The sequence below is a fragment of the Antedon bifida genome, chromosome 4 (genome assembly GCF_963402885.1).
Source record: "Antedon bifida chromosome 4, ecAntBifi1.1, whole genome shotgun sequence".
Taxonomy (NCBI): Eukaryota; Metazoa; Echinodermata; class Crinoidea; order Comatulida; family Antedonidae; genus Antedon; species Antedon bifida.
The window spans coordinates 28229640-28244401 of NC_136229.1; the positions used below are offsets into that span (position 1 = coordinate 28229640).

The window sequence follows — 14762 nt, forward strand, 5'->3', positions numbered from 1 at the left end:
GACAACCTGTCTGGTGACGATCATATTGTTCTATTATTTAATGATGTACCCAAATAATGCATATACATCTACCAGTGGCACATAATACATTTTCGTGATCATGTATTGGTCCCATGATGTTAAGCTTTTTATTATGAAGATTAATTACATCCTCTAATTGACAACATTATTATGTGATAATCCATTCATATGACATTCACCATCACCTGCTCAGACCAATAGTAGACCTCTACTTCTTTTATCACCATCATTATTACAAAACAGTCCAGTGGAGAATATATAGTATGTGTATAAATTATGTTCAATTCTGAGATAGGCGTACGCAATGCAAAACCTTGTGGAAATAACTGTCTTAAATACGTCCCCCAGCTATCTCAGATATTCTACAAAATGGTAATTGATTAGAAACATATAACACTACAGAGTTGTAGAAAAATCAAGAGTTTTGTCGCAAGCACATGCTTAAACTCAAATGCATTTGTTTGTTTAATAGTCACTTTTGGATTCACAGCCTCTCATATATTAAATATAAGTAAAAGTATTTTTTTTTTATTTTATGTCTTTAGGCAATGTGGCCAAGGATTACCAATAGTGAATTAATCACTGTCCTATCAGATAGGTGGTAATCCTCCTGATACAGGGGCTATTTTGTGAACCAGTTCACCGGGGTAACCCCCTACTCTTTTCGAATAATGAACTGGGTTCTTTAAAGTGCACACAGGTTATAACTGTGTACACTGGACCTACGGTTTATAGTCCTTATCCGAGAAGACTTGTTCCACCACCAGAACTAGGAGCGAGTCGGCCTCGAACCACTGCCGATGTTGTTGGCTCTTTAGGTACGGTAAACGGCGTCCCTGCCTTAACCGCTCGGCCATTTGACTCGCTCGCTCGTATGATATACTGTACATTACAAAAGCAAAGTGAGATGCAATAAATAGGAAAACTTTTAATTTAAAACAATAAATGAATAGCTTGATGGTCAAGATGTTTTTCTGTTGATCCCATAGTTCTGTGTTCAAATCCTTTCATTTTTCTAATAACAAAAAAGGCTTGCTCTAAAACTTGTAGAACATCTTGTATAAATCAATATTTAATTATTATGTTATCATATTTTTCAATTTGTATTTATACTATGTACTTTGATATTAATTCATTTTTACATGATTTGCTTGATATCTTCTAAAAGAAATTTAAGTTGAGCTTGATAGGCATGTAGTTGCCTTTTCTCTTCTTCCTTTTTATATAGATGTTTTTATGCTTTTTACTATATTTTCTTAAGGATGAATAAAAGAAACTTAGAACTTTTTGTTGTGTGAACACTGTATACAGGATATTAATGAAACATTAAATGAAAATTGTTGGCAATGTGCCTAAAAAATAATTTTAAAAAAAACACAAATTATTTATCGACATCCTCTAAACCCATCTAAAATACATCACAAACTGATGTTCATCAAAAGCTTTAATAAAACATATTAAAATCTCAAACTATCTGTTACTAAGCACATAAACAGAAAAAGCTCATTAGACAAATGCTTTATATTTTAAAATTAAATTATGCAGCTAAGAAAAAAAAATTACATCCAATTTTCTAATATTTTACATGTCATGTACATAACTAACAGATCACTGAATATTCCAACTATATTGGAAATACTGACTGCTGTAAACTGACTGATCAAATGATAGTCAACTATAATAAATGTTTAACTGTATGATGTCTGACTATATCAAAAGATAGTCTGACTATATCAAAAGATATTCTGACTAAATCAAAAGATAGTCTGACTAATCAAAAGATAGTGGGACTAAATCAAAAGATAGTGGGACTAAATCAAAAGATAGTCTGACTAAATCAAAAGATAGTCTGGCTAAATCCAAAGATAGTCTGACTAATCAAAAGATAGCCTGACTAATCAAAAGATAGTCTGACTAATCAAAAGATAGTCTGAATAAATCAAAAGATAGTCTGACTAAATCAAAAGATAATCTTACTAATCAAAAGAAAGTCTAACTAATACATTAAAAGATAGTCTGACTGATCGAAGGAAGTCTGACTATTTATTGAAAGATAGTCGAACTGATCAAACGATAGTGTGAATGATCAAATGACAATCTTCTCGAATTGAATGATATTGTAGTCGCACAAATCAAAAAATATAGTCTGACTGATTATGACTGACCAAATTATAAACTACCTTATAAAACTGACTGACTAAATAACTGTTTAAATGATAGTTTGTATGATCGAATTTTAAGAATTATACCATCGCTTCAATTTATTAAAAATCACTGAAACCAAATGTAATTCACTGAATATAATATTACTGATTGATTATGCTTAATTATTTGATTGATAAACCATTACAAAATCAAACTAAATGAATTTAAATTAATCAATGAATGTTTATCTTGTGATTATATGTCATAATTCACCTGGATTGATTTCATGAAGTATGGCAAAAACCTTGCACATGTGAGCAATGACTGCATTGATTAATCACTTTCTTTCTTGACATCTTTATATCAATATATCAACTGTTTTACTGAATTTCAAATATACAATATGAATATTAATAGTTTATTTAAGTTTGGCTGCTCTTGCTTTTTTCAAAGGAAACTGAAAATGGATTCATAAAACATTCAATACAACTTGTTTTTTTACACTCTTTCACAATGTTGCTGTGATAAAGAGTGGTCCCTATAAAACTTGTAAATAGTGTTAAAATTCAACTTTCTCCATTTTCATAAAATGATCCACCTTGCAACATTTCCTTGACGCACTTTAATTATTAGGCATTTTACCTCTCACCTGGCCAGAGTAAATAAATACAAATGCACAACTGTATGACATCATCATGACACGCTCGTTAGAAAATGAATGTTGATAGAGTTCGAACATCCAAGAAGTCACTCCTCCTCCATAAAAGATACATTTTTTATCCACAAATCTACAACCCTTTACTAATTACTCTGTGCTGTAAAAAGACCACAGGCATCTCAGTGACAGTTAAATTGATTCTATAACAAATAGCAAGCTATAAAACTGGCTTGAAAAATGGACAAAATATTACAGAAATGTTTTAGTATGTTTTACTTTATTTAACCTACTATCTAGCAATTAGTATTGCTATAAAGTGGCCTGCAGCAGGTAAAATGGATGGGTTAAATTTAAAGGGTAACTCTGGGTACAAAGTTTCCATTTATTATATATATAAACATTTGCAATCAACATTGATAATAAACCCCATCACCTCTCCCAACAACGCCCCACAAACTCTCCCGCTGCTAAAATGGTGACAATTTGTTCACACTATTATTGAGTTGAAACCGGCTTGTTGACAAACAAGGAAACTTGAGAAAGCATACCTAAAAGGTAAAGAGGTATTAATAACATTTGGTTTTAACAGTGGTAGGTTTAGGTGATGAAAAGCCCAGAGCAACTAATGATGTGAAACTAGAGAGAGGAGTTGGGACAAAGATTACAAATGTACTGTCACTAATACTACAATAAAAATTCTATATTTTAAGAGATTCCTAACAAATATAATGTTTGGTGGAGTAATGTAATTTGTGTATAACTTGTGGTAAGGTTAAATCATTATTACAAAATCGGGTATATTAATATATTATGGATTTTGTGGATGTGGATATTCATATAGTCAGATATCTTTGCAACCTGTGTGATAGTGTGTAGAGAAATTGTCTTATAGTATAATCTTGTATAAAAACCATAGCCTACACAAAGGGGAATTAAATGAGATTTTCTTAGTGTAAATGGCATCAGACTGCAAATGACTTCAGCACCAAAGCATTATATTTTATAGATCATTCATTCTTAGAAAGTTATTTCTAAGACTAACAATAATAGACTAAGATTGGAAGCTATTCTGTTTTAACTGTTTCTTTAATCAATTGATGTGATGATGTGTAATAATTTTAATAACAATTACCCCCTGTCTGGTTTGTTAATTTATCTTTTAATATTAATTGTATTATAATGTTCTCATGTTATGATTTCAATGGTTTGAACCCTTTTTAGAAGTCGGCCTCTTATATAATGTGGAATTAATGAGTTATCCTGATGACTTTACATTTTGTGAAATATTGAATTAAGTCAATCAGCACAAAGAACATTCAACAAGAACCAGATAAAATGTTTAATTTACAGTCATGTTTTAAATCCTAAAATCGCCTTGCCTCCATAAGATTATGCATCTGTCAATTCATTACTTGTCTGGTTTACTACAGAGCTGAGGTAAAATTCTTTTATGATCTAAGTGTGATATTTCTCTTTAAATACAAAGACAAATAGACTTTAAGGGTAGTTTGTTTCTCTCCTACGCAAGAATGTCCAAGTGATTTTTACCACTGCATCCTCTGCAATTGATGATGTGAAAACTATACACAAGGGATAACTTGGATTCTGGGAAAGCCATGACCAGATGACAAGTCAACAGATTATACATTAAGAAGGCGGATTATGCAAGGTGTTTGCGGAAAAACTTGTGAAATTATCAAACTAAGGATTTCATCAAAGGTAAAAATGTTTTTATTTCATACGCATCCAACAGCGAGCACAAACTTTCCAATTACAGGATGGATAACAATTTTAAAATGTATCTATATCAAATAAAGGATGTATGTAAATGAAGGTAAAATATTGATAATAGCATTTTAAATCATTGGTTTTTATAACATCCATTAAAAGGTGATGTAGAATATCATATGACAGAAATATTTAATGATAGAGGGCAGTAGGCATTTTATTATTAGGGGAAATAATGCAGAAATATACTGTTGGCCTACTTATGAAGATCCTGTACAGGGTAAGGAAAGCCAATTGAACTCATGTGTGGCTTAAAGCTGGTCATATTCTTATTATTTTCTATTTGCCATAACTACAGCATCATCTGTTCAATTTGAATGAACAATGTTTATAGTAATACTGTATCATGTAAGCATAGTACTGTAACTGTTTTAACAAATCTAACAATTATTAGACTGAAAATGTGTCCAGAGCCAGTCCACAACAACCTAGATGGGGAGAAGGCAGTCTTAAGTTAAAAAAGGAAACATTTTGGATCATATGATAATGTTGAAACTAACGTAATAACACACTTTCTCAAGAATGTCAGCAACGCATGAAACGGGTGGCTAGTTTCAATGTTATTTCACTTTTCCTTCACATAATAATATCATTCATAATATATCTTTGGAAGGAGATGAATTTATTCAATTTAAGAAGACACATGCTATGAAAATACTGGTGAATTAGAGCTTAGAAGATAAAGACACAGAGTATCATGAACACAACATATACTGTCTTTGATTCTGGCAGCTCACATCTGTTTACAGAACGCTGATTATAATTCTTGAGAGCCTACAGACAGTAATGAGAAAGGCGTGACATGAGATAGTTTAACGATGTTAATTATATTGAATTTAGAGCCATATACAAGATGGTGACAAACATCTAAAATTTCAAAAGGAATTCTAAACAGAAAGATTTAATTTACATTACATTACATCACACGTGAAAAATAAAATTACCATAGATTTTTTTCAATTTGACAGATGCGTATCTGTAATCTTTTACCCCAAGAATGACCCATGCAATTACATTTTTTTTTAATACCGCCAAGTAAGTATATAAAATACAACATTACTTAATAGCCATTGATTAAGCCATGTCGCCGTATGATGAAGGAGTGTGTAGAATATACAAAACTCAACAGTCTTAGTAATACAAACAATAAAGGCTGCTTCAAGTGCAATAATCAATACGGTTTCCTATACGCAGATGACACGTACAATCTGTCGGGCATTCGCGATTAAATAATGAAGATTTGCTGTCAATTCAGAACTCTGCTTACACTATCGACATGATTAGAATTCGTCATTGTCTTGATTGTAAATACAAATGGTTATTCAATCGTTAAATCACACAAACTCAATGACATATTTAGAATACAAGTAAAATGTCCAAGAATGCTGAACAGAAAGATAGGGTTTATCATAATTACTTGATATGCATCATGCCTGGGATTTATTAATATTTTTGCTTAAGTCAAGACATTTCTTGCAGTCTTTTCAGTTATTTGTCCTAGGGCCGATTTAGCTGTAAAGGTTAGCATTTATCAATATTTTCAATTAAGTCAAGATAATTAAAAAGTGCTTAAGTGAAAAACTGAATGATTAAAATGGAAATAATAAGCAATGCTGTTTATATATTTTTATTACCAATGAGGATGGCCTATCCAGTTCCAGTGAAGGAACTGATCATTAAGGGCCCTCAATAAAACATAAGTAACTCCATAGGTACTTAAAATTATACTGGGAAAGTTGGCTCAATGTCTGCCATTCTGTATCCAGCCAAAAGACAAGATCAGTAAAAACTAATTTTGTTCACATCTGCCTTCTGCAATAGCACCCATGGGAGGAATGTGGGAATAAAAGAAGGGAAGTTACTTCACTGGAATCAGGTTAACATCTGACTTCAAAAATGACATCCATCAGGAAGTTATGAGATCTTACCTGCTTTAGATGCAATGTCTGATGCAGAGTTGTTGTACTTTGAATTGACAGTGAATGTTACTTTCTTGTTCTTCACTCTGAAATAATGAAATGAAATGTTTTACAGTTATTCTACCAAGCCACACATAGATTATAATCGAAAAAAAAAAAAAAAAAAATTCACTATTGAAATCACTGTAGGGTACATAAAGTTGTGTGTCTCAAGTTAAGCATGGATCCCATTGAGACGAGGTTTCCTCCTGGTTGGAATCATTTAGCTGTTCATTTATTCATCATAATTTGCATGTATTACCATAAGTTTGTCTAAAACAATTATTTTCTATATTGTATTTCTTAACTTTAACTGTAAATAGTATTTGTATATGAAGTACTGTTGAATTACTGCTCTTTTAGGACAACCCTATTCAGGAGACACTTGCAATGAATTAACAAATAAGCTATAATACAGTAGGCTTTAAAAATACATCCATTCTCTACTCAAGGGATACTCCTCTTAATAGAGGGTCTACTACTTTGAAATCACTTAAACGATTCCAATATTTATTGACACACGATAAACTTAATTTTTTTTCCGTATGAATTTAACCATCCGACCATTCAACTTCCATAAAAATACTTAGTAATCCTTGTGTGTATATACAACAAATCCATGCATTCCAAATAAACACATAAAAACATACTTCAAAAATCAGCATTATCAAATTAGAATATATTGCAAACTGTCTAAAAATAATCCAGTCTTACATCCGTATAGAAATCAAATGACAGAAAGGACTCTATACTGATTGACATTTGGTGTATTAAGCTTGGAGAAGAACTAAGATCACTATTTATAGAAAGTCTTCTTCATTAGAGAAATTAATAAAAATAAAATCGTATACGATGCTGCAAATTTAAATCATACTTAAGTTACTTTCTAATTAGCCCAATTTATTATCAATTTCTTCCAACACTAATGCAAGAAACATTGCCACAATGAATAGACGGAAATGACTGCCTCATGGCTAAATGTTGTTCTAGCTAACAGTGATTAAGTAACTGTGATTCTATGCTCTATAATCTCATGAAAGATAAAATTAGACCTAATAACAGCCATGTTTCCTAATGTAGTTCATTGGTGTAAAGTTTTAGTTTCCATGAATTATTAACTTACAGGTCAATGATCACATGACCCTCCATACCACATTGAGAAGTAAGATAAGAACAGAATATACACACGACAAGTTGGCAACAGTTGCCTGCCTTGCATTGAAAACAAATTTTACAAAATAGTTAACATGCAATATAAACCATTTAATATTACTTTTTTTTGTGCAGTAGAACTATGAATAAAGAATGGCATGTGATATGAAATTAACCAATCAAATGGCAAGTACTTACAGCTATACATATCTTTGGTATGCTCTTCTGCCTATCTACAGTACCCATAAACAGTCATTATCTACAGCAGAGACTACTCTCTAAAACAATCACTGCCTTATTTCTGACTTGTAAATAAACCTCATAATGGCCAACAGAAAAAAAGGAAATTAGCTCTCATCTAAGGCTACAAAGTTGACTGCAACATTGAACATAATCTATAACTATTATCGAACAGGTGGCAGTAAAATAATGGTTATTTGCTAAATAGTATATTGTCAGTGTTTCCCATTATGTCATGACATAGAAGAATAATGCCTAATACAATAAGATACAAAGGAGGTATCAACAGCTGTAAATGGATCCCCTCTACAATTGAATGTTCTGGTGTTATTTGAAAGACACTTGAAAACTTGACTATATTATCAAAGAGACTCTATGTCACAGTTGATAAAACATTAAAAAAATAAAAAAATAGTGGATCTATAAATTATGGGGACAAAGAAGACGCTTAAGTCTGTTTTCCATTCAACGTTATATTACTTTAAGTTTTCAAATCTTTAAAGTTGAGAATAAATAACAATGATGATGATCAAGCCAGACCGCTAATATTTACACATTTTTAAGTGATCAATGCTTTTCTTAGTTCTATCGAGCATTTCTGGGATAACGCTCACATGCAGTGTTGTGAACCAAAAGCCGGCCATGCGCAGCCAGACCTGCGTGAAAATTGGAAATTGTTGCAACCTAGCCTAGGACATGTTTGGAAACGTTGGCACTTTGTAAAATTCAAGAATTTATCAACGCATACGTATTTTGTTAACAAACTATGATGACGTAATTTGTAAACTAATTGTTCGCCAAGTTTTAACGATTGTATTGTTAAAGTTGAACTTGATTCAACTTCGACGATTGCAGATTGTTAGCGTTTATTTTTATCACCTTTTCCTGGTAAACTGGTAAATTCAACGCAAGTAAAGACTGGAAAACATGCTTTACAACTTACCTAGTTACTAAAACATGCCGACTTCATTATGCCATCATATCATATACATCATACCCAAGACCGGCAAGAACCAACAAAACAATTTGTACAATCTTCTTTATATTATCTTTGGCAATTCAATTAAGTCAAAGGGTTACAATTTTCAAAAAGTTCAACTTGAAATCTAGGTCTTCTGGGTACTCGACAGAAACAATACATAGTTCGGATCACTGTAGCTGTATGTTGAATTGTTTATATCATGTGGAGAAGAAGAGAATTATGTTTGTAGAACAGAAAATTTACAACAGCTGATCCAATTCTGTAAATAGAGGCTTTACGATGTAATTCTCTCATTAAATTTGTGCACTATTTCTTCAAAATCGCATTGATCCCTTCTTCACAGAATTCAATCAATCATCCATTCCATTATTTACTTGTTGATAAACTTCATTTTGCAAAATATGTTTCTTTGATTAATTATGTATAGAATTTTTATCAAATTATCTGCATTTCGTTAATTAATCATGTCTACTTATCCATTCTTTTGAAAGAAATACATTTGAAATTTGACTAATGCATATTCAGATTTTCATCATGAAATATTCATCTAAATTTATTAATACAGGAATATTCTATCTATCTAATCATTTATATAATAATCACATTGTTTTCCTGTTCTGTTTATTATTTTAAATATTCCTTTGTTTATATATTAAAATGCTGCATACATAACTTTACCCCTAATTAGTTTATAAATGTAGTGATTAATTCATTGTTTGTAATATTCATTGTATTTGAATTTAGTTTTGTTCAGTCATTGATACATATTTTTTTTTAAATATATTCATTGATACTCAAAGAGATTTACTGTACTCATTCACACGTTTCAATATTCATTTATACTCTAATTTAGTTTAAATTTATATTCTAATTTGCTTTATATTCATTAATATTCCAATTTAGGCCAAACTGTACTTAAGTTTAATTCATTACACACTCAGTGATATTCTAATTTAGGTTTATTTATTTACATATCCATTTGATATTCTAATTTAGTTTCATTTATTCATTTACATATCCATTTGATTATTCTAATTTAATTTCATTCATTTACATATCTATTTGATATTCTAATTTAGTTTCATTCATTTACATACATTTGATATTCTAATTTAGATCATTCATTTACATATCTGTTTGATATATTCTAATTTAGTTTCATTCATTATACATATACATTTGATATTCTAATTTAGATCATTCATTTACATATCTGTTTGATAGATTCTAATTTAGTTTCATTCATTTACATATACATTTGATATTCTAATTTAGTTTCATTCATTTGCATATCTGTTTGATATTCTAATTTAGTTTCATTTATTCATTTACATATACATTTGATTATTCTAATTAACTTCATTCATTTACATATCCATTTGATATTCTAATTTAGTTTCATTCATTTACATATATACATTTGATATTCTAATTTAATTTCATTCATTTACATATCCATTTGATATTCTAATTTAGTTTCATTCATTTACATATACATTTGTTATTCTAATTTAGATCATTCATTTACATATCTGTTTGATATATTCTAATTTAGTTTCATTCATTTACATATACATTTGATATTCTAATTTAGTTTCATTCATTTACATATACATTTGATATTCTAATTTAGTTCCTTTATCCAATGCCATTTTAATTTAGTTTAGTTCATTCACCCATTCATTTACACTTTTCTTAATTCCCTCAACAATCATTTTATGTTATTACATATTTACTCATTGATTGTCTTTCATGTACATCTTTGCAAGTACATACTGTACCATTCATTCATTCATAAATACACAATCTATGTATAATTAAAATAATTTATGACTGACTCCTAATAATTAATACACCATTACCAATATATTAATCAACTAAAATACATCCTTAATTATGTCATATGTGCATATAAAGTATAGAATTATGCATTTGTAATATAGGTTATCAAAAATAATCATTAACTTAATTTCCATCATAATTCTGTGATAATATAACTCGATAAACATATTATCTATTTGCTAGATACAGGTAAAAAAAAATTGTTCTGATGTTGATCAGTGAGCTACACAAAGATGTTATAGAGTGACAAAGACTAGATTGCGAACATATAGAAAACTTGAAAAGATATCATTTCAGTTATGATAAATATGTAAGTTTTAAAACTCTGTCACACACAAACACACACCACTTACATGCATGCATAACATGTAATATAAATATGTTTTTGTTACTCAAAATAAATGAATTTTCTACAGTAGGCCTACACTAAAAATGTTTCAATAGAAAGGGTTGTGTTTACTTCTCTCTCAGCTAATTTTCCCTCTAGTGCTTATTATATCTATGGGCTGCTTATAATCAAGTGGATGGTGAGTGTCTAGATATACACTCAAAAGATCAAAAACACTATAACCACTGTTCATATTAGGATTCGAATGAAACTGTTTCTAACCATTTTTCATGACAATTAAATACGAAAATCTATGCTTTTAAAAACAAGTCTCATTTGAGGCCACATAGAGTCAGAAAAAGACAGAGAAGAAGAACTATAGTGAAAGAGTTGCTGCACTGCTGACAGAGCTGAGTGGAGACCCTTGTCGCCTTATGGCTCAGAAACTTATTTATAACAAATTAACAAAATTAAAAACAAAACGCAAAGCAATATTGCCCTACATAAGGCCTAAAGTTTCAATTCCTACATTTAACTGAAAAAAAATCTAAGAAATACATTTTAAAATAATATAAGATTAAACATTTACTAAAAAAAAATTACTAGCAAAATATGTACAAACCAATGCGTATTGCTGGTTCCACTTCTATGAAATTATATACTGTAGTAAAAAAAAGTGTATGAATTGACATGCTCTCATGTAGCAGATGTTGAACAATGGCAAACAATATACGGTTATAGGTTACACCGTGGTTATATTTACTTAATATCTAGTTAAAAATCAAAATTTTAATTCCCTAAACAACTAGATCATCATTATTCATTGTAAAAACACTGACACAGTAACATAACAAAAGCAGTAAAAATGTAAAATACGTAAATATTACTCCTGGGATAAAAAGATGTTTAATGTGAAATATTCTTGCTACTTTACAATACATCAGAATTACATATATGCAAATATTTATGAACTTGAAAATTTAAGTCTTAAAATATGTGAAACGTGATATCTGAGATGAAATTGTGAAAGAATGGGAAGCAACATATGGGATATAGATTTCAGGTTATTTAAACAAACGATTTTCATATGTAAATAAGGTTAAATTTGTGGAAATAATTTAAAGCGACAGATTTTAAAGTTAGAACCGGATATATGTTCCTCGTATTAATTACTATGATTCTTTTGTGGATTTTTAAACCGAAAAATTAAACGACATATATAGAAATTGATGTAATCAATCAAATTTGATTCTGATCTAATAAAATGAGATGAAAGTGAGAAAATTTATGAGGAAAAAAACAAAAAAATGAAAAAAGGCCCCATAATTTCAAAATGGCATACTGTTATATAAAATATAATAAATTAAAATCATTAAAATATTTTACTAAACTTAAAAAGATCATCTCCACAGAAGAAAATTGAAATACTTATTGAAAAATTTAAATGGTATACAGTATGTTATACGTGATATACCTAGATGTATTTTGGTTAAGTAGAACAATTTCAGCTTTGTTTACATAGCTAGATGCAAAGTTATTACGCATTTCAATGATAAATGAACAAACTGTAGAAGTGTACGCAATCAAGACTACGTGGCCCTGCATAAGCTAAACATAACAACGGATGAGTAACCACTCAAAGCGTAATCACGTATCCGTGACAACCCTACTATCATTAGACGTTGCTCGGACTTTGTCAATCTTTTAAGTGAAATGTATTCACACAGATTTACTTTCAATAACACAAGAAATCTTCAGCGTAGGATAAAAGGTCAATATATGTAGATGTGGATGTTTATAATGTACACTAACGATGCTTATAAATGTAATTAATTAATAGAAATATTAAGAAAATCTGTCTTCTAAAAAACTATTATTACTAAATGTGAACAAAAATATGCTGTCATATAAAAAAAAAGATTCATATTAAGAAAAACAAGACACATAGAGGATCTCAACTAACAATCGAGAGATTCAAAATCACGTATTTTATAATCTACAATAAACACAAGATGTTTAGCCTCTCTGCATTGCATGAGAAAAACATTTAGTATGTTATAGTTATTGCTAAAAAATTGTGACATGATTAAAAATTGTAACTAATACAAGATTTGAACCTAGTATTCTGACACTGAACGTCAAGCATTATTCCACTCAGCTATCTATACCAAGATGTTATCACTTTAGCTTTTGTGTCAAGATGAAAATCTCATACACGAACGTTTAACCGCATGACAGAAAAACTAAACATTATATCAAGCTGTTTATAAGCTTTCTGGCATTTGAGTCATGATAAAACCTTGACTCGTACATGATTTGAACCCATGACTCTGAAACTGGAAGTCAAGCAAGCTGGACCAAGTTGTCATATATTTAATATGGATGACAACTGTTAATATAGTACAAAGAAGATAGGTTGTTCGTGCATGGTCATATTTTAACCAGTAATCAAAAAACGCAATTTCCGTTTTGTATTTTGAATCTCTATAAATAACATTCAATATAAGCAAAACATTTGTTATAACATATTGAAATACAATGTAATTTTGCTAAATTGTATGCACATATGAACACACATAGCATTTGTCCAAAGTATGAATGAAAAGTCAATCTTGAGTATCAGCTATTTCAAATTCATATTTCATTCTTAGATTATGAGATGAGAAGAAGAAATCTCCTGATTAAACTGTATTTAAAATAACTGTTTCTTTTGCGAGGAAACAATTATGAACAACAAAAACTGGAACAAATTTAAATAGCATAGACGTTCGAAAAGAATTTTCAAAAAGAAGATTGTTGTAATAATCATGAATATCATGAATAAATATTTTTTACTAAAAACAATAAATTATTTTACACAAACATTTTACTATAATAATACAGATTAATTTAAATTTAATTATATTAACATGTATCCTTTATTATTATGGCATAATTATATGCTTAAAAAATTAATTTAGAAAATAAAATATAATAAATAATAATTATTCATAATTAGATTACAAAAAGAAGCAGAATAAAGTTATATTAGAATTGTTATTGGCAAACATGCCGTTATTATTGATTTCACTAGATTTGAATGTTAGTTTTGTGCTGTTAGACATGTACACATGATTGATAAGTGTAATCGGAAAAGGTTGTGACGCTAAGTGGTCCAGATATTGGTGTCAAAGGTCAAATATCTATTTCTCAACCTTTACGGAGATGGCTACGACTGTCAGTTATTGCTGGAAATAGGCATTAAACCACATAAAGGAGCAAGCATTTAAAATAAATGTATTAGTTAAAATGGATTAAAATTTGCATATATCGTTGGAAGTTTCCTTCTCCATTGAAGGAGAAAAAGTGGACCCGGAGTATAATTCTTTACCTGAGAAAGGATGGGAAGGGGGGAGGGGTGACATCTCTCCACACCTGCCCACATTCCATAAAAATATGAAGACATTTGATACACAAACCGACAGAGTTAGTGAACAAAATTATAAAGGAGCAACATGCTAGTATTATTTTATGTACAGATTGCCTGATGATTTTATACAACACAATTAATGTTTGTAAATGTGCTAACATAATCAGTTAATGTTAAAATCACTGATGCATGATGACTTAATGTGTAATTAAAGCTAATAGACTTCGATCATGATGTGA

General features: G+C 29.8%; 1 protein-coding gene across 4 annotated transcripts in view; it reads right to left on the reverse strand.

Moving 5' to 3' along the window:
* LOC144839828 (receptor-type tyrosine-protein phosphatase N2-like) overlaps window positions 1-14762 on the reverse strand; it is a 109883-nt gene that overhangs the window by 65212 nt on the left and 29909 nt on the right. For all 4 annotated transcript variants that reach the window (XM_078695365.1, XM_078695362.1, XM_078695364.1 and 1 more), the window contains one exon: window positions 6541-6617. In XM_078695365.1, coding sequence (XP_078551491.1) covers window positions 6541-6617 — 77 coding nt within the window. The remainder of the gene's footprint in view (window positions 1-6540; window positions 6618-14762) is intronic.